Source organism: Trichosurus vulpecula, chromosome 4 (assembly GCF_011100635.1).
Source record: "Trichosurus vulpecula isolate mTriVul1 chromosome 4, mTriVul1.pri, whole genome shotgun sequence".
NCBI lineage: Eukaryota > Metazoa > Chordata > Mammalia > Diprotodontia > Phalangeridae > Trichosurus > Trichosurus vulpecula.
Genome location: NC_050576.1, coordinates 376,396,606 through 376,418,553, shown reverse-complemented (window position 1 = coordinate 376,418,553; position 21,948 = coordinate 376,396,606). Strand labels below are relative to the sequence as shown.

The 21,948-nt window shown below is 36.0% G+C and overlaps 1 protein-coding gene across 2 annotated transcripts in view; it reads right to left on the bottom strand.

The window, feature by feature from the left end:
• Window positions 1-2,023: 2,023 nt before the first annotated feature.
• ERCC5 (ERCC excision repair 5, endonuclease) overlaps window positions 2,024-21,948 on the bottom strand; it is a 34,295-nt gene continuing 14,370 nt past the window's right edge. For both annotated transcript variants that reach the window (XM_036754500.1, XM_036754499.1), the window contains exons 9-15: window positions 20,966-21,228; window positions 19,773-19,892; window positions 17,371-17,584; window positions 16,526-16,670; window positions 13,547-13,747; window positions 12,085-12,169; window positions 2,024-2,951 (exon numbers count right to left, since the gene is read on the bottom strand). In XM_036754500.1, the coding sequence (XP_036610395.1) occupies window positions 2,361-2,951; window positions 12,085-12,169; window positions 13,547-13,747; window positions 16,526-16,670; window positions 17,371-17,584; window positions 19,773-19,892; window positions 20,966-21,228 (1,619 nt within the window). In that variant the 3' untranslated portion in view covers window positions 2,024-2,360. The remainder of the gene's footprint in view (window positions 2,952-12,084; window positions 12,170-13,546; window positions 13,748-16,525; window positions 16,671-17,370; window positions 17,585-19,772; window positions 19,893-20,965; window positions 21,229-21,948) is intronic.

The window sequence follows — 21,948 nt, the reverse complement described above, 5'->3', positions numbered from 1 at the left end:
AAGAGAAATAAAAGATGGTAGCTAGGGAGTTGAGATGGCAAAATAAATTGAAGTATTTTTAAGTCTGGGAGAGATATGAGTATGTCCATAGGCAGCAGATAAGGAAAGATTAAAAATTAGAGACAATGGACAGAGGGCAATCTGCTGGGAAAGATGGGAAGGAATGGGATCAACGGTACATGCTGAGGAGTTTGCCTTGCCTAAGAGAAGGGCATGTGAGATGTGGTGGAGATGGGCAAGGAAGAGATCTAAGTGATGTGAAATCAGAAAGGGGGGCAGCCCTCAGTGCTTTTCAGCGAAGTATGAGGCAAGATCCTCAGCTCAAAGGGCAGGGATAAGAGGTTTGGGAAGGAATGAAAAGGTTTGGTGTAGTTCCTGTAGTGAGGAGGGAAGTTAATCAATTCATGATAATAATAGCTAACATCTATATAGGAATATATACTATGTCCCACGCACTCTGCTAAGTGCTTCACAATTTCCTTTGAGCCTCACAGCCCTAGGAGGTAGGGGCTATTATTATCCCCGTTTTACAGATGAGGAAACTGAAGCAAACAGAGGCTGAGTGATTGCTCAGAGCTGGAGGGTCTTCCTAACACCAGATCCTATACTCTACCACCGCACCACCTAGCTATAAAAGTACTGCCTTACTTCAGTGCTAACTGCAGTTACAATTATGTCATATAAATTTATAGTGGACCCAGACAACATGATTTTTGACTTTTTCCGGCTTTGTTCAGCAACATGTGAACAGAAGGAAATGGTGAAAAGTAAGGTAAAGATGTGTATGCAATTATTATAAAAGGAAGGCCTAGGCCAAGTGCTGACAAATTTAAGCAACAGACTGCATTCAATGGGAGTGTGTTAGGGTTAGGGAAAGTTTCATAAGAGGTAGCCCCCAAATCAGGACCAGAAACTTCAAGGGAAGCATTGGGGGATGGGGTTGGAAGTCACCAAGAATAGGGGAACAATGCAAAGACATGGAGGGTAACGCAATGGGGCAGGTACACAGAATATGTGAATACTTTGATTCATCTTTGGCGTGAATTAAATTAAAACCCCTTATTTTCACATGAAGTATGCCACTATTCTTGCACAGTTGATTTTGTGAAGCTAAGTGCAGGACTTTGCATTTGTCACTACTAAATTTAATCCTAACTAATTTTGACTTTCCATACAAGAGACTCTTCAAATATTTTGTTATCCTGACTTTGTCACCCAACATATTAGCTATTCCTCCCAGCTAATAAAATGAAAATTTACATTATTTGCCAAAGTCATTGATAAGATACTAAATGATGTAACCATAATCACTAATAAACTACAGCCATACACCACCACTTATAAACCCCACTATCAAAACCATGTTGTAGTGAATAGTGCTGGACTCAGAAATGCAGAACTAGATTAGATTCCTTCTTCAGACACTACGAAGGTTATGTAATCCTAGGCTTCTTTAAGCTTCAGTTCCCTCATCTATAAAATCTCACAGAGTTGTTATAAGGATCAAATGAAATAATGTATGTAAAGCACTCTGAGAATTAAAGTACTATATAGGCATAAGCCATCATTACAGTACTAAAAAATGAATCATTCTGGTGAAACATTCATGGGAGTAGTACGGCATAAAGACTTTCTAAAATATTTATTGCAACCAAAGGACAGTTCCCAAATACTCTCTGGTAGTGGGCTTCCTTCTCTCCTAACTCAACCTTGAGAAAAGTGGGGAAAAGCATCCTATTTTTCACACAATTGTTAAAGAATGACAGTCCAAACAGAATGTGAATCCAGGCTAAGGTTAACACATTTCACATGTGGTAGCAAGGACATCCAAGAATATTCAGATGAATGCAAACATGGAGTAACAATGTCAGGGAGAAAATATATCAGTGATGTAAAAAAATGCCACATTTCCATTGGGACAACCAGAATGGGATATAAATGGCATTTAACAAAACCATGGAAGACTTTAAGATTTAGATTAAAAATAGAAAAACAAAACATTCAAACACAAATTAGGGCTTGTTGAATTTTATTTTCTCTATATAACAAATTCATTAGGAAATTTCATTATACTTGATTTCTCTCTTTATAAATACAGATATATATCTATCTAGATCCAGATCTGTGATTTCATGAGCACAAGTAGCTTCTGGTAAAGAAAATTCCTCTACCAACGCAGACCAGCAACTATTCTAAAACTTAGTCTTAAACAGTGGCCTGCAGCACCAAGAAGTTAAGTGACTTGCCTAGAGTCACACAGTCATTAATATGTATCAGAGACAGGATTGGAATCCAGGTCATCTTGACTCTGGGGCCAGCCCTTTATCGTTTTCATAGCTACAAACAGAACGAGGGGTAAGTTATGTTTTTCTTTTCTTCCCCCTCACATTTCGTTTCCTTTTTTTTTTCTCAAACACAGATCTAGCAGTCACCATAACCATTTGCGTTCCTTTTCCATCATCATCACTGGAGCTGCTGGTCCCTTCTCCATTCTTCTCAGAATTATGTTGTGTTATCTCCTGAAAGCCTAAAGAGACAGTATTTGACTGCTTAGGAGGTTTTCCCCTCTTGACCTTGTTTGAAGACGCACTTTCAGAATCCTCCCCTAAAGATACATCAAATGATTCTGGGAAATAGGCTTCCCCAACAAAGCCGCCTTCACCATACTGATTCTGCTGACTGGCACTGGAAAGCACTTTTCTTTTTAAATTTTGTGGTTTTTCCAATTTATTCTCTATGTTTTTCTTCCCATTTTTGTCTTTTGTTTTTTCAAGCGTTTTACATTCTCTCTCCATGGCAGCAGTGGCTGCTTCTATTTCACCAGCTTCTTCTTCCCTTTCCTTCCTGAGCATACACGTCACAGCTCTGTTGAGTCTCTGACTCTTCATTCCTTTAACGTGTTGTTTCTCGTGTTGTATCAGCCTGAAGAAAGAATCAATGTGGAGCTGTGTCTATAAAAAAAACAAATCAGAAAAGGAGGTGAAGTTTATGACTATCTACTCCAAAGAAGGATAATGTGAACACTAGTAAATGACACCTGATTACTATTTCAGAAAATAATAATTTGTTGCCTTTCAAATGAAGTCAATTTTATCATAGGTAGATTATCTAAAGTAGATCTTGTTTTCTAGGCCTTCTTGATTATCCACAAGAAAAAGAAAGAAAAAAAACCAACCTCTTACTTTCTAGGTTTCACTGACAGCACCTGCACTGACTCTGCTAATTAAGACCTTTGTTTATATACACATCATCTACCAGATGTATTCCTATTCACTCTCTCTCTGGATGTCATGTAAAGCATTTCTCAGGAAATACATTTTTTAAAACCATAGAAGTCCTCCTCTTAAAAAAAAAGTTAAACATCCTTTGGGAACAATTTGTATTGCTTACATTGTTTCACTGTGAATTCTCTTGATTACTGCTTTTAAAAAATAAATATTGCCACCGGACGTGGTAGCATACACCTGTAATCCTTTCTGCCGGGGAGACTGAGGCCACTGGATTGCTTGAACCAGGGATTTGGGAACTGCAGTAGATTAAGCCAGTACTGTATCTGCATTAAATCAGTACCAGTAAAGTAACTCCCTGGGAAGAGAAAGCCACCAGACGGCCTAAGGAAGGGAGAACCTGCTTAAATAAGAAACAGAGCGAGTCAAAGCTCCTGTGCTGATTGGTGGTAGGTTCTGGTCCCTGAGTGGCTGCTGCACATCCAGCCTGGGAAGAACTGGGAGAACCAGTCTCAAAAAAAACTGCCCCTAAATTTAGCAAGAATCAGTGAATGTTATTCCAGTTACAATCTACCCAGTTATCTTATAATCTTCTTGTAAAATACATGAAATAATAGTAATCTCCTCTTGAAAATAACATCTGATACAAGGCAGAGCCAAGATGGCAGGGTAGAGGAAGCACTACAGCCAAGCTCTCCAAACACTCCCCTCCAAATAACTTTAAAATAAGACCTGAAATCACACTCCTAAGCAATAAACGGTCAGAGTTAGACATTTTTCCAACCCAAGCCAACTTAGGAGGTGGTAAGGAGGGATGTGTGACACCAGAAGGGAAGCTGGCTTAGAGTGATGGTCACACCAGCTGTGGGCCTTGGAAGCATTGACAAGCAGCAGCAACAGCAGAAGCAGCAGCTTCAGGAGCTCTCAAACCAGAAACATAAGGACACTGGACAACTGGTCAGAAAGAGATTACAGGGGACCCTGAGCTGACACTGAGCACAGAACTGGGTCTACTTGGCAACTTCATTGCCCATATGCGTTTGTGGGTCACAGTTTCAGGGTGGACAGAAGAGCTTTTGGTCACAAAGGATCAAGGGCCCGCCCTGCGACAGGACCAGAGTGTAGACCAGGAGACCAGTGACCACACCTTTACCCACACCATCCCATCTTGGAAGCACCAAAAATTTCTAAACACCCAGAAGCAGCTCTAAAACCAGCTTTAAAAAGCCTGAAACTTGGTAAAGTGCCTGCTCCCCCACTGCCCCAAGTGAACAAAGCCCAAATGAAACATAAAGCACAAAGTCAAGAAAAAGGCTGAAAAAGCAAGCAAGCAATGACAACAAAAAAGAAACTGACCACAAAAAACTACTATGGTAACAGTGAAGATCAGGAAACAAACTCAGGAGACAATCATGTCTATGATCTAAAACATCTATGAGCAATGCCTCAAAGGGGAAAAAAAATGTGAATTAGACACAAGCCTAACAAGAATTCATGGAAGAGCTAAAAACTGATTTTGAAAATAAAATGACAATGGTAGAGGAAAAATTGGGAAAAGAAATGAGAGCAACACGATGAAAAGACAATTAACGAATTATTAAAAGAGGCACAAAAAAATACTGAAAATAACACCTAAAAAAAACCTGGCCAAATAGTAAAAGAAGTAAAACACTCCATTGAAGAAAAGAACTCCTTAAAAAGCAGAACTGGCCAAAGAGAAAAAGGAAAAAAGCTTATTGAAGAAAATAATTCCTCAAAAATTAGAACTGGGAAAGCAGAAGCTAGTGATACCAAGAAACATCAAGACTCAATAAAACAAAGACAGAAGAATAGGGGAAAAAAATAGAAAATGTGAAATATCTCACCAGAAAAACAACCTGGAAATAGAATTACTGGACTATCTGAATGCCATGATCAAAGAAAGAATCCAGACATAATATTTCAAGAAATTATACATCCTAGAACCAGATGGCAAAATAGAAAATTAAAGAAACCATCAATTACTTACTGAATGAGATCCCAAAATTAAAATTCAAAGGAATAACACTGCCAAATTCCAGAGCTCCCAGGTTTAAGAGAAAATACTTCAAGCAGCCAGAAAGAAATCATTTAAATACCACAGAATCAGGTTCACAAAAGATTTAGCAACTACCACATTAAATGAGCAGAGGGTTTGGAATATGACCCAAAGACAAAAGAGCTAGGATTACAACCAAGAATAACCTATCCAGCAAAGCTGAATATAATCTTCATATTTAATGAATATGAGATATTTAATGAAACAGAAGACCATCAAGCATTCCTGATGAAAAGACTAGAAATGAATAAAAAAATGTGTTCTTTTAATACAAGACTCAAGCATAAAAAGGTAAACATGAAAGCGAAATCATAAGTGACTCAATAAAGTCAAACTGTTTACATTCCTTTATGGGAAGATAATCATGTAACACCTAAGAATTTTATCATCATTAGGGCAGTCAGAAGGCTTCTACATAAATAGAAGACACAGGAATGAGCTGATTATATTGGGATGATCTTTAAAAAAAAAAGTAGATGGGCAAGAAAGCAGGTTACACTGGGAGACAGGAAAACAGAGAAGTGGGGGAAATTATCTTACATAACAAAGGCATGCAAGAAAAATGGGTAGGTGAGGAGACAATGCTTGAACCTCACTGTCATCTAAATTGGTTCAAAGAAGGAAGAATACACACACACACACACACACACACACACACACACACACACACTCAGTTGGGTACAGAAATCAAGCTTAACCAACAGGGAAGTACGAGGGGAAGGGAATAAGAAAAAGCAGGAGGAAGAGTGATAAAAGAGAAGGCTGATTAAGGGAAGCAGTGGTCAGAAGCAAAACAGACTTTTGAGGAGGGAACAGGATAAAAAAGAGAGAGGGAAAAACAAAAGAAAACAGGACAGAGGAAAAGACATAGTAATCATAATTGGGAATGTGAATGGGATGAACTCCCCCATAAAACAGAAGCAGATAGAAGAATGGATTAGAAACCAGAATCCAACAATATGCTGCTTATTACAAGAAACACACTTGAAACAGAAAGTCACACAGACTTAAAATGAGGGGCTGAAAAAGAATCTATTATGCTTCAGTTGAAGTAAAAACAGCAGGAATAGCAACAATGATCTCGCAAAATAGATCTAGTTGAAAAAGATAAGCAGAGAAACAGCATCTTGCTAAAACGTACCACATTTACCAAATGGCATAGCTTCAAGATACATGTTGATAGCATAGCACAGGTACCAATATATATATGAACCAAATGGCATAGCATCCAAATTCTTAATGGAAAAGTTAAATGAGTTGCAAGAGGAAAAGACTAAAACTATATTAGTGGAGGCCCTTACTTTCCTCTCTCAAAGCAAGATAAATCTAATCATAAAATAAATTTTAAAAGAAGTTAAGAAGATGAATAGAATTTTAGAAAATTTAGATAGAACAGACCTCTGGAGAAAACTGAACAAGAATAGAAAGGAGTAAATCTTTGTCTTAGCTATACATGGCACCTTCACAAAAAAATGGCCGTGTCTTGTGATACAAAACTGGAGACCAGATTTGAACTCAGGTCCTCCTGACTTCATGGCCGGTGCTCTACTCACTGCACCACCTAGCTGCCCAGAGCATAATGTAATAATAAACTCATTGGAAACTAAATAATCTAATCCTAGAAAATGAGTGAGTCAAAGAACAAATCATAGAAACAATCAATAATTTCATTTAAAAAAATGACAACAATGAGACAACATACCAAAATTTGTGGGATTCAAGCAAAACAGTAATTAGGGGAAAATTTGTAGCTCTAAACTTACATCAATAAAATAGAGAAAGAGCAGATCAATAAAAGGGGCACACAAATAAAAACACTAGAAAAAAGAACAAATTAAAAATTTTCAATTAAACACCAAAATGGAAAAGCCTGAAAATCAAAGAGATTAATGAAATGGGGGGAGCCACTGAAGTAATAAATAAAACTAGGAGCTAGTTTCATATAAAAAAATAAAACTGATATACTATGGATTAATTTTATTTTTAAAAAGAAAGCCACCAAATTATGAGTATCAAAAATAAAAAGGTAAATGTACCACCAATGAAGATGAAATTAAAACAATTATTGGGAGTTATTTTATCCAATTATATGCCAATAAATTTAACAATCTAAGTGAAATGGATGAATATTTACAATAATATAAATTGCCCAGCTAAGTAGAAGTTAAATAACCCTATTTTAGAAAAAGGAATGGAACAAGCCATAAATGAGTTCTGTAAGAAAAAACCCCAGGACCAGATGGGTTCACAAGAGAATTCTACCAAACATTTAAGGAACAATCAATCCCAATTCTATATAAACTATATGGGGAAAAAAATAAGCAAAGAAAGAGTTCTACTAAATTCCTTTTATGACACAAATATAATTTTGATACCCAAACCAGGGAGAGCAAAAACAGAGAAAGAAAAATATAGGCCAATTTCCCTAATAAATATTGATACAGAATTTTTAAATAAAATACTAGCAAGAGAGATAAAACAATATATACAAAGATCATACAAGGCCAGGTGGGATTTATACCAGGAATGCAGGGTTGGTTCAAAATTAGGAAAACTATAACTGATCAATAACAAAAACAATAAAAATTATATGATTATGTCAATAGATACAGAAAAAGCTTTTCACAAACTACAATTATCCAATTAAAAACACCAGAAAGCATAGGAATGAATGGAGTTTTTCTTGAAATGATCAATGGTAGTATTTATCTAAAACCAAAAGTATTATGTGGAAGGGGGATAATAAGCTAGAAGCCCTCCCAATAAGATCAGGGATGAAGCAAGGATGTTCATTATTACCATTATTATTCAATATTGTATTAGAAATGTCAGCTCTCACACTGACAAGAAAAAGAAATTGAAGAAAGAAAAATAGGCAATGAGGAAACTATCAATCTTCACAGAAGATATGATGGCATACTTAGAGAGAACCCTAGATAATCAACTAAAAAAACAGCTGAAATAATTAACAACTTTAGTAAAGTTGCAGGATATAAAATATACCTACATAAATCATCAGCATCTCTATATAGTACCAACAAAGTCCAGCAGCAAGGGATAGAGAAAATACATTAAAAATAGTCACAGACATTACAAAATACTTGGGAGTTTACTTGCCAAGATAAACTCAGGGACTATAAAAACACATTTACAAAATACTTTTCACACAAAGACAGGTCTAAAACAATGGAAGGTTCATTACTCACGGGTAGGCTGGGTCAATATAATAAAAAAGACAATTTTACCTAAACTAATTTACTTATTCAGTGCCATACCAATCAAACTACCAAAGAATTACTTTCTAAAGCTAGGAAAAAAAAACAATAAAATTCCACTGAAAGAAGGAAAGGTCAAGAATATCAAGGGAATATTTTTTTTCTTTTGTTTGTTTTTGAGGGTTTTTTGGTTTTATTTCTTCTTTCTCCTGATCCATTTCGTTGGTCATAATTCATCTTTACAACTTGACTATTGTGTAAATAAGTTCAATGAAAAGTTATATGTAGAAGATATATTGAATTCCATGCTGTCTTGGGGAGGGTGGGGGGGGGGAGGGAAAGAAAATCTGGAACTCAAAATTATGTGGAACTGAGCATTGTAAACTAAAAATAAAAAATCTTAATTATAAAAAAAAAAGAATATCAAGGGAATCAATGGAAGAAAATGAAGAAAGGTAGCCTAGAAGTACCAGACTTTAAACTATATTACAAAATAGTAATCATCAAACCAATTTGGTACTAGCAAAGAAATAAACTAGTGGATCAGTGAAACACGGTTAGGTACACAATACATAGTAGTAAATGACCATAGTAACTTAGTGTTTGATAAACCAAAGATCCAAACTTTTGGGTTAAGAACTCACCATTTGACAAGAATTGCTAGGAAAACAAGAAACCAGTTTGGAAGGAACTAGGCACAGGCCAGCATCTCATGCCATATACTAAAATAAGGTCAAAAATGGATAAATGGTTTAGAAATAAAGGGTGATACCATAAGTAAATAAGGTGAGCATGGAAAAAAATTATCTATCAGATCTACGGATAAGGGAAGAGCTTATAACCAAACAAAAGAGAGTACTGCAGGAAGTAAAATGGATACTTTTGATTACATTAAATTAAAACGGTGTTGCACAAACAAAACCAATGCAGTCAAGATTAAAGGAAAGCAGGAAACTGGAAGAAAATTTACATCAAGTTTCTCTGATTAAGACCTCATTTCTCAAATATATAGAGAACTAAGTAAAATTTATAAGAATATGAGTCATTCTCCAAATGATAGACAAGAATATGAACAGTCAGTTTTCAGAAAAGGAAATCAAACTATCTATGGTCATGTGAAAAAAGGTTCTTTATCACTACTGATTAAAGAAATGCAAATTAAAACAGTTCTGAGGTACCATTTCACACCTATCAGTCTGGCTAACATGATAGAAAAGGAAAATTATAAATGCTGGAGGGGATATGGAAAACTGGAAAACTAACACGCTGCTGGTAAAGTTGTGAACTGGTCCAACCATTCTGGAGAGCAATTTGGAACTATGTCTAAAAAGTTATAAAATTACACATACCCTTTGGCATAGCAATACCACTACTAGGTCCATATTCCAAAAAGATCAAGAAAAAAAGAACCTATATGTACATAGTTATTTATAGCACCTCTTTTTGTAGTGGCAAAGTACTGGAAACTGAGAGGATGTACATAATGAGGAATGGCTGAACAAGTTGTGGTATATGATTGTGATGGAAAACTACTGTTTTGTAAGAAATGACAAACTGGGTCGTCTCAGAAAAATCTAGGAAGATTTATATGAACTGACTCAAAGTGAGTTGAGCTGAACCAGGAGAACATTTTACATAGTAACGGTAATATAACAATGATCAACTGTGAAAGACTTAGCTACTCTGAGTAAGACAATGATCTAAGACAAATCCAAAGGATCCATGATGAAAAATGCAATCAATCTCCAGAAAGGGATGAAGTGAGAGCAAACTTGTAGTGCATTTTTTCATTCACCATATTTTTCTTGCTTTTTTGGGGGGGACAACATGGCTAATATGGAAATGTTTTGCATGACTTTACATGTACAACTGATAGAATACAGCTTGCCTTCTCAAGGATGGAGGAAGGGTGGGAGAGAGAAAATTTGGAATTCACAATTTTAAAAAATGAATGTTAAAAATAAATAACTAGCCTCATGATGGACAAAGTGATTCACATGAGGAAATCTGAATGCAGACTGAAGCAAATTATTTGCTCTCTTTTTTGTTTGTTTTTGTTTCTATTTTGTTTCTTCTTCTTGTGGTTCATTCCATTGGTTATACTTCTTCTTTACAACTTGACTATTGTGAAAGTAAGTTTAATGTGAAGGTATATGTACAACCTACATCAGATTACATGCTGTCTTGGGAGGGGAAGGGGGAGGAGAAGGACAAAATTTGAAACTCAAAAACTTGAGGAACTGAATGTTGTAAACTAAAACTAAATTAATTAATTTAAATAAATATCTTTTTTTAAAAGAGGGAATTACAGAAAATAGCATCTAAATGAATCAAGTCACAATTATGGTTTGATTTTAAAAGTAAAATCAATTTATAAAGTCTCATTATAGAAAGCTTCCTTTTTGATAAATAGCTCCTTGTTAAGGGTATGGATGCCAAACTAGACTCACAAGACATCTATATGGGATAATGTTAGGGGACATTGATAAGACCCTATGCTCCTCACAAATTTCCTCTTCTCAGGAAGATTATGAATTGCTCTGTTTCTGTTTCTCTGGGCCTAAATTTGTTCATCTTTATAATCAAGAGACTGAACCAGATGATCATAAAGGTATATTTGAGTTAGAAATCTTGTGGTATCATGAATATAAATGCAACTGGGCAGCTCAATACACTAAGTCACTAACGTGATGATATGCATTAATTTATCAAATCAATTTTCCCTGAATGAATACATAGGGGATCTTGAAAAAGAGATAGCAGAAAAATGTAATCTACTTCCCAATTTTGTGTAAGGCCAGCCCAGAAAGTCAAAACTGCAAGTTTTCCAACATGTACTTGTACAATGCATTCATAATTTTTAATTGTATATGATAGAGACCAGACCTGTGAATTAACTGATAAATTCTCAATACATCAAAAAGGAGATCTCCACCTTCTCTGCAACTTACAATCTTAAGAGAGCTGCCTAGAGCAGCCAGTATCAAACTCAAATAGAAATGAATCCCCGCCAAACCACAAATTGACTTGGAAAACCGCAAATTAACATTACATATGCTTGGGGGCAGCTAGGTGGCGCAGTGAGTAGAGCACCGGCCCTGGAGTCAGGAGGACCTGAGTTCAAATCAGGCCTCAGACACTTGCACATGTAATAGTTGTGTGACCTTGGGCAAATCACTTAACCCCAATTGCCCTGCCCCCCCCCAAAAAAATTACATATGCTGTACTGTATTTTTATTCATTTTGTTATACATTTCCCAACTACATTTTAATCTAGCTGGCCTGAGCTTTGACACTGAAAGGTTAAACACTGAAGATTGAGCACTGAAAGATTAAGTGACTTGTCCAAGATCACTTAGGATGTATCAGAAGCAGGAAAGTCTTCTTCATTCCAAATCCAACTCTCCATCCACTATGCAACACTGCCTCAAGTAATCAATGAAATAACGAAGAACAGTAAGTTGATATTTTTCTCAATTTAAAAATTAATATAGTCCTTTAGGGCTGATTTAATCTTTCCACTCATAGTTACAAAGCAGCCAAACAGTCCACTTTTAATCATTACCTGATGTGTATTCAGCTGTTTTAGTACAGGTAACAAAGATTCATCTGTCTTTGTTCTGTTCCAGCCAAAATAACGCTGACAAAACGTGAAAGTTGGTTAAGGCTTTAAATTTCTTTAAAAAAAAACTTTTTTTTACAACAAAGTGATCAAGAGGAGCCCCTACAATATCAAATACAATTATATTTTAAAATTTAAAAACTACAATTGATATTTTAAAATACATAGTTTGTAAAACTACAATAGTAAGGTCAAGAAATAAATAAGCCAATTAAGTATGCTGCCAAATAGAAGTATTTGGTATCATTTTCTACTTAACATTCTTTGAATAAAAGCTATTTCAGAATACAGATTTTCCATTAAAGAAAAGCAAAACAACACAAATCTCCGCAAGGAATGAAGAACTCGTACCATCTTTCTCTAGGAATTAACAATCAAGGGCTGATAACAAGCTTCCTTTGAATTTCCAGTTGTCCCCTTGAGGAATGCTTCCTTTAACTCTGCCCAAGAAAGCTTTGCAAATACAAACAATATACTAGGGTGACAAATTGTTGGCATGTTTTTTTGGTTTGTGCAACTGATTAATAAAATGAATAATGACCATATTCTTTGTAAACTGATAATAAAATGAATAATATAACTTCTCCTTCTAATTGTTCACATCATATTTCATTGGGTCAACAGCCATTAGCCCACATACAAAGCTGACAAGGATAAATCACTAAACATGGCATAAATACCCATGTTTAGTTATAATCATGTATAGTTATCCACAAATATTTTTCCAAGTCTTTACTCTCTAGGTGGCTCACTCAACAATAGGTAAGGCACTAGTTATAAACTGTAACGTTTAAATATGAAATACACACTAGTCAGGTTCAAAATCAGAGGACCTGGGTTCAAATTCTAGCTCTGGTACTTACTACCTGGGTGTCCTTAGGCAGATCATTTTATTCTCTTCACTTTAGTTTCTTCATGTGTAAAAGAAGGAAGGGGTTAACCTGGATGACATTCTGAGGATACTTTTTTTTAAACAATGATTCTGTGAACAACCTCAATGCTGAATGAGAAATACATAAGCCAGATGAGTCCAATATAGACATCTGTTACCATTTTCGTCCTAATATTGACTGTCTTGTAAACATGTATGTCCCTAATAAATTTATCACTATTCCTTTTCCCAGGGAGGTACATGGTAATAACACGAACAAAGTTAGCATTCTTTTCTACTTTTAGAATAAACCATACTCAGCCTGAATAAGCACAATCATATATCACTTCCAATTTTTAATAAAGAAGGTGCCTATTTTGCAGTAAGATTAAAATCTTAAGTAAAAATTCAAAGAAAAACCTGATTTAGGTTCACTTCCTATGGATTTGAAATGATCTAAAGTCAAGAAATAAAACAAAATAAAAATTTGATTCATTGTTCCTTTAATGTATATGTTAAGCAGCAAAAGGATATTCTCTAATTTTTTCGAGATCTGGTTTTCCCCACAAGAATGCTCCTTTTGAGTCATCCACCACAGGTTTCAGATAAGCTTCGGCTACAGCTGGGTTAGGGAAACCAGGAGAAAGTTGTAATTGTCGCAATTTCCTTTTCACCTTGGTATCATGGGGATTGGGTCTTATTTTCTTAGTCTTTTGAGCTTCATTCCACCATTCTCTGAAGAATAAAGAGAAACAGTATCCACAAAACACTCAATTAACCACAGCAAATTTGTTTTTATCAGCATTTTTTAAATTTTATTTTTTCTTCAGTTCAAATTCTCTTCCTCATTCCAGCCTTCCCCCACCCTGTGAGAAGGCAAGAAATACAATACTCATTACATGTACATATTTCCACATTCATAATATATTTATTCTCCCCCCACAATACTAAGGGGAAAAAAATCAAGAGCAGTGTATTTGTATACCGGTCTCATTTTGCCGTCTCAAATGTTATTTATCCTCTCTTTGGGTGCTGCTTAAAAACCATCTACATTTCACTCTCTGCAGCAAGGTGGGGACCTAAAACATAAGAGGCAACATTTGTCTAGCCCCTCTTTCCCTATAACAAAAGTGCTTACCTCCCAACCCCAACACAAGACAAGCACGAGGCAGGAATTAAAATATTTACTGACTGAAAGGAAAATACAAAATCATCTTGCAATCACTTTGCAAATTATCTCTCTCTGCCAATCTCTGCCTTCCTTAGAAACATGACAGTGTATGTGACCTGATAACTTCGTACACAACTTTCCATTAATGTGCTCTGTGCTTAAGAGATTTTCCATCAGAAAAAAGATAATATGCATTTAAATTCACTAATGAAATTCAACCCATACCCACTTACAAAATTTAATCATTAACAAAACGTATCCTCTGCAGTAGAGCAGAAATAACAAGGGAAGAAAGGGAACTGAGGGGATGCAGCATGGGACAGGAAGTAAAAAGAAGCCTGGCTTTGGGGTTTGAGGAGCTGGGCTTGAAGCCTGGCACAGCCATTTACTGCCTCTGTGGCCTTATGCAAATCACCTTACCCTTCAGGCCTTGTTTTCTCATCATTAAAATGATGGGGTGGCCTAAATGATTTCTACAATCCCTTCTAGCTCTAGAGTATGCGATCCTATTTTTTTCCAATGTGGTAATTTATAAAGCTAAAGACTAAACTAGGGTGACAGTGAGCACCTACTATCTTCCTCTACAAAAGGAAAACAGTAAATTAAACTCTCCTAAAGATAAGGTTACAATTATAAAATGTATCTGTTTAGGTGAAATTGAAAGTAAAGTTACAGAGAAAAATTAATATAGGTGTTAGCCTTTAAAACACAACCAACCAAAAAACTCAAATTCTTGCTATATACAGCCTGTTAATAGTAAAAGTTTCTCAAGTAATTAGGTCAGAAAATTTGAAAAGTGATGTAATGAGATTCCAGCCCTTTTCTTTCTGGTATAGTTGGGCTTTAAACAGATGCCTCACCATGAGGATGAGGGGGAGTTTGAGGGCAAACCAATTAACTTCCTGTTTAAGCAGAAAGGAAAATAGTGTGGAATCAAAAACCATCCTGTCAAGATCACATTACATGACAATTAGTCAACATCCAGGCTATTTGTCTAACAGATTTACAATTTCAGAAGAAAAAGGGAAAATTAGAACCATGAATAGGACAAAAATTTGAACATATCAGATGGAAAACATCTTTAAAGTTCTTTTAAGAACTTCTCAAAATGTATTTACTAAGTAAAATGGGACACTCATGAAATAACATGATAAGACATACTCAATGAGATACTAAATCATATTAATCTATTACGTAGCCTACCTATAATGTTAAAATGCTAGAATTCCCAAAGAGTAAAAATACAAAACAAACAAGAATAAGAATGGCTTACATTTATATTGCCCTTTAAGGCTTAGAAAGTGCTTTCCTCACAAACACACTGAGACAAGACATATATATAATCATCCCTATTTTATAAAACAAGAGGTTCCAAGAAATCAAAATCCACCTATAACAGCTAGACGTACATCAGAGTTTCAGAGTTAGGACTTGATTTTCAGCCTTTTGACTCTACATCCAATGATCTTTACATTACACCACACTGAAGAAAAGTGTTCTAAAGTGCTAATGGAAGTACGCCATAGATATTCAGTAGCAGACACACTAAAAGCAAAAACTTCTGTGTAAGACACAGAACCCTGGAATTTTAGGTCTAGATGAGATATTAGAGATTATCTAAGCCAACACTCTTACTTTATTTAAGTACACGGAGAAAGCTGAGATCTATTAGTCAAAAATTCCAGGTTCAATTTTTATTTCTAATAATGCAAAAAGCTTCATATGCTTTAAAGGCTGATTCAGGATAAGGGGAGAGTTGATGTAAGTGGCATTAGTCATGGATCTTTAAAATAAGCTAGGCACATGTGGCTACCTAGTACAAATCTTAAAGAGTCACATACATCCTTGATTCTGTATGCTGCAGCCGGCCTGATACTGCTCTAAAAACTAAAGGCCTATTAATCTAGGAGATGCTAAATTACACCACTGGACACACTGGCTCCCCAAAATGACATGCAGCAAAAGTAAGGAAAGGCAGCCTGTAGGGAGAGAGAAATTCTCTAAGGCATTACATACCAGATGCTAATTTGTACATTGTGATATTCCTCAGGATAAAAAAAAAAAGTTTGTCTACCCACATCCAGCCTCCTTCCCTCCCTCCCTGGAATGTACACACACATGCAGAATGACATAAAACAATGCCTCTTTGGGACTTTAAATCCAAATAAGGCCACCTCCTCTTTACCTCTAGATAATAGTAATATTTGAGGCTTTCATTATGCAACATTGGTTGGTTGCATTGTCAATGCTCCCTCTCTCTCTTTTTAGTTAAAAATCATCAATAAAAAGGCCTGTATATGCCTTTTATTTAAAAAAATAAAGCATACTATATATAGACTTACGAAAACTTTAAGAGAGGCTCCAAGCCATGTCCAGGAAATTCATTGAGAATTTCCATGGCTGTTACACAGCCAACAGTTGGTATCCCTTCTGTGTAATCACTTCCAAGCAAATAGGCCAAATTAATCAGTTTGCTCCGGTCTAATCCTATAGGGTAAGAGACATTAATCAATTAACATTTATTAATCACCTACCATGTGTTAGACACTGTGTCCAAGTACAGTCATATTTCTTCAAGATATCAACTTATTTACCATTTTAAAAGAAAAGCTATTGATCAAATAAGCATTTTTAGATTATTTAAGAAATGGTTATCAATTCCTGGTAGACCAGCTCCAGAAGTACACGGTTCAGAGGTCCAACAGAATTAACATAACTAACCTGTTCCCCTAATTCTACCCTCTCTGGCTTCTGTCTAGGTACAACTGTGAATCTTCTAAACATGACCCCCATGTTTCCCACTATCTAACCAGCCAATTATTCAAACTAAAATAACAGCCTGAAGATTCTCAATTTCCAATTTCTTCTTAAATCTAGTTCCAAACACGATGATCATGGGTTTATGAATATATGAAAGTTTATACATACAATGCCACCATTAAAACTAGGTCATCACATCAGTCCCCAGATAGTACATTACATTTAAAGCCTGAAGACGTTTTTTTAGAAAGCAATCCTATATACAACTCTTATCTCTAGGTACTGAAATATAAGCTCCTACAAAGATAAATAAAACAATAGTCTCAGCTTTTGAACCTTCCCCTATCAGTGCATTCCAAAGAGCAGATATTTAATAAATTTTTATTAGTATGAACAAATATGTAAACATAACCCTTCAAGGTCTTACCTAGTTGGTTGTGAAAGTCTATATACTGGTAATATTCTACAAACTTGTCTTTACTAAAGAAGTTTTTATACACATGCCGTGCTCCAAAAAGCCAGATATCACTATCATCAGTGATTGTTCCAGATGTCTGATCAGTCAGGTCCAAAATGGCACACTGAGCCTCTGCCTCCATAGGAGCCTCAATGTAAGGAATGCCAAATAATCGTAGAAGTTCCTATTGAGATTAAGAATGCAGTTGAAGCTTATTAAAAAGCGTATCAGCTTGCTTTGAGCTCAGAGTGAAATCCATATTTTAAGGGTTTAACACAATTTCCCAAACCATATCTCCTGAGAAATGCTGGAAATCTACACTAGTTACCTCTAAACTTTTTTGATTGTGTACCTTTATCAGTAAAAAAAAATTTGAGCATGCACCCCTAACATTTACTTACTTATAAACAACATACATGTACTATTATACTAATAATCATGTTATAAAACTTAATTTTGTCTGCATAGCTGCTTCAGGTATTTGGACTGAGTTAGGTAATACTCTCCTTTAGGGGTCGAAACTTAAGGTAAGCACATTGAAGGCCTCTGGTAGGGGCAGGGAGAGTAAGTGTTGATAAAGATGTTGTACAGGAAAATAATAAATGTTAGGGAGAATGCGGGAAAATTGGAACATTGTTACATCGTTGGTGGAGTTGTGAACTAATCCAGCCATTCTGAAGAGCAATTTAGAACTATGCCCAAAGGGCTATAAAAATGTGCATACCCCTTGACCCAGATATACCACTTCTAGGGCTATATCCCAAAGAGATCATACAATTGTACAAAAATATTTATAGCAGTTCTTTTTGTGGTAGCAAAGAACTGGAAATCAAGGATATGTCCATCAGTTGGGGAATGGCTAAACAAATTGTATTATATGAATGTAATGGAATACTATTGTGCAAAAAGAAACACGGAACAGACAGGCTTCATTATAACCTGGAATGATTTATAGGAACTGATGCTGAGTGAAGGGAGCAGAACCAGGACATCATTATATACAATTACAGACACACAGTCTCTGTAGGGACTCTAACTTTGATAGACTTGACTCCTCTCATCAATGCAAGGTTCAAAGACAGCTCCAAAAGACTCATGATGGAAAAAGCTACGCACATCCAGAGAAAGAATTGTGGAATCTGAACGCAGATTGAGGCAAACTTTTTTTGCTTTTTTTCCCTTGTTTTTTGGTTTCATCTCCCCTTTCTTATGATTCTTTCCATTGGTTATAATTCTTCCTTACAACTAGACTATGATGTAAATAAGTTCAATGTGAAGGCATATGTAGAACCTACATTAGATTACATGTCATCTTGGGGGGGAGGGCGGAGGGGAGGGAGGGAGAGAAAATTTGGAACCCAGAAACTTGTGGAACTGAGTGTTGTAAACTAAAAATAAAAAATATATTTATTATTAAAAAAAAAAAGAAAAGGATGCTGTAAATGTGTTGAGAACAAGCCCATGACTGACTATGCAGATGTTCCACTCCTCAACTTGTTAATCACATGATCAATATGTGATAAAGTTGCAGTTCATTCCATGGCCACCACTTTAGAAACTACTAATCTATACAACATCAACAGGGATTATGTAAGAAAATTTTACTGTTAGCAATAACGTTTTGGATTTTTTAAAGGGAAATGTGAATATTTCAAAAATGCATTTTACAAGAGAAATTTTCAAGGCAAACATTAGCTCAATTTTTTCTGTTTTAATACTTTTTTTAAGGGATTTTAATCCAGAAGATACATAGCAGGGCTAACAAACCTTTACCTGCTACAATGTTTTCCACTGTGATTTAGGGTAATTTCATTCCCCCCCCCCCCGCCCCGAGTCCCCTGGACCTAGGTTTCTGGGCTCTGCCAAAATACTTAAGCTTTAAAGTACCCTATAGCCAAATTTACTTGGTACAATGCTGAAACCCAAACCATTTTTAATCATCCCCAGATCTCCAGAACATACCCACTATCAACCAGGACACCAAGCCCTTCCAAGCATGGACATCTAACTATCTGCCTTGCCATTGGGTCAGAACCCTGTCCCAGGTTGCCCCAGCTTTTCAGCTCCTGCTGAGGAAACAATCAAATCAATACTGCCACTGCTACTGAAAAGGGCATGACAATCCACTGCATTATGGCTCCACTCACGATGCCTGTAACTATGTAGATCAAAGATCACTTCTCTAGCCACCACTTCCCTACGGGTTGTAAAAGTAGCACATAAGTTCTTTGAGGCCAGGGAATGTCTCACTTTTACATTTTTATCCCCAGCACCCAGCACAGTACGGCATATAGCAAGTGCTAAATAAATGTTTATTGATTGAAGTAAAAATACCAGAAGTTAAAGGAAGCTTACAATAGAAATAAACCTACCTGACTTTCCAAGAACATCTGGCCTGTTACAGTTGCAGCAATCCGTTCTTGTTGCTGTTTCTGAGCTTTCAGTGAATTCTGTTCAACTAAAAGATCGTTCTCCAGAGCCTCCAGTTCCTCCTGCATATGAATTATATTTTAAGTAACTTAAATAAATTTAATATAACTAGGTGGTACAGTGTATAGAGTGCTAGACCTCGAATAAGGAAGGCAGACTTCAAATCCAGCCTCAGATACTTAACAGCTGAGCTGAGGCCAGCCACTTAACCTCTTTCTGCCTCAGTTTCTTCATCTGTAAAATAGAGATAATAACGGTACTTACCTCCCAAGGTTGTTCTGAGGATAACGTAATATTTATAAAGTGTTTTGCAAACCTTTGAGCACTATATAAATCATAATAATTGTAAAGTGCTTAGTATAGTGCCTGGCACATAATAAGCACTATATAAATGTTAGCTCTTATTTTTTTAACTGAAATTGTGAGAAATAATTCATTTGGACCCCTACTCTATTCCAATCAGTATTAATCAATTTGGTATGATTCTATATGGGTAGTGATTATACATTCTGTATATTAGGCCCCAGAGCCATGAGCTGCAGACTGTAAGTTCACTTGCTTAATCATAGCAAGCCAACTAGAGGCCTTCCACCCTTGTTTTCTCTTGTCATGGTGACCAAGCCCAGTGTGGTGGAGATGACTCAATTACATGGAAAGTCCTCCAACTTATTTTTGCACCATGCCTCTTCTGCATATTTGAGTATCAAACTCTACAAAAACAAGGTCCTGGAATAAGGGGTCACGTCAGATCGTGAGGAAAATCTGAGGTCCACTTCATTAGAGGGGACCATGGATCTTTAATAAAGTGCCACAGGCTCAGAGTTCTGCTTCAGTCTCTTTTATTATAGGTTGGACAATTTTAATCCCCACAATTACCAACATGTTTTTTCTCCTTATAAGGAATTCCACTTGACTTTCAGAGAAAAACCAATATTTTTGGCATGTCTTCACTAAATAAAGCACAAGGAAAAGCAGAGTCTATCAGATCATTACATAAAAAGGAGATGATCCGCAAAAAGAAATGAAGAAACATGCAAATATGTCGCTGTGTTGTTCCAATAAGTCCTTGAAAACTAACTGGTACTTCCTCGAAATTCCATTTAACAGTAAGGTAAAATACAATTCAACTAATTACCAAATCAATATCTTGCCATTCATTGATCATTTCATCTGTTTCTTTTTCAATCTCTTCCTCTGGCTGCTTGGCTGATTCCATGCTTTCAAGAGAGTCTCTCAGGAGGTTTTCAGTGGTCCCAACAGCTCCTTTTCTCTCGATGTCTGTAGCCTCCTCTTCAGGAACTGACTTTTCCCCATGCTCCGTGAGAGGTCTGAATACCTCAGGTAAGTCAGACTGAAATTCGTCACTACTACTTTCATTGTCTACTTCAATGAAACTACCTGTTCCAACATAAGGGTCATTTTTTTCAGCATTAATATTTGACAACAGAAATAATTCTAAGAACTACTTGTGGGGCAGCTAGGTGGCACTGGCCCTGGAGTCAGGAGGACCTGAGGTCAAATCCAGCCTCAGACACCTGACACACTTACTAGCTGTGTGACCTCGAGCAAGCCACTTACCTCCAATTGTCTTGCCTTCCCCCCTCAAAAAAAAACTACTTGCAAAAGCTTTCCCAAAAAGTTTGTTCCTTAAAAAATTGAAACATTTGATTTATATGGCTGTTAATAATTTGCAATTCTTTTGAGAACTGTTTGTTCACATCCTTTAACCACTTATTCAAGAGAAAATGGTTCTTGCACTTTCATATTTAAGTTACCTCCCTACATGTCTTAAATGAGACCCTTACCAAAAATATCTGATGCCAAGACTTTTTTCTCCAATTGACAGCTCCTTTGCTACTTGTATTGATTTTGTTCGTATAAAAGCTTTTCAATTTCATGTAACTTGAAATGACCCATTTTATCATTTCTGATCACCTCTATCCCTTGTTTGGTTAAGAACTCGCCCCTTTCTTTGGCTCTACTATTAAAAGGTCTCACCTAATTTTTTTTTAATACAGTGATTATAAAAATTCAAATCACATATCCATTGATAAAAGCAAGAATTGCTTTTCAATAGTAAAATTTTAATGGGAAAGCATTAAATTTGACAAATGAATA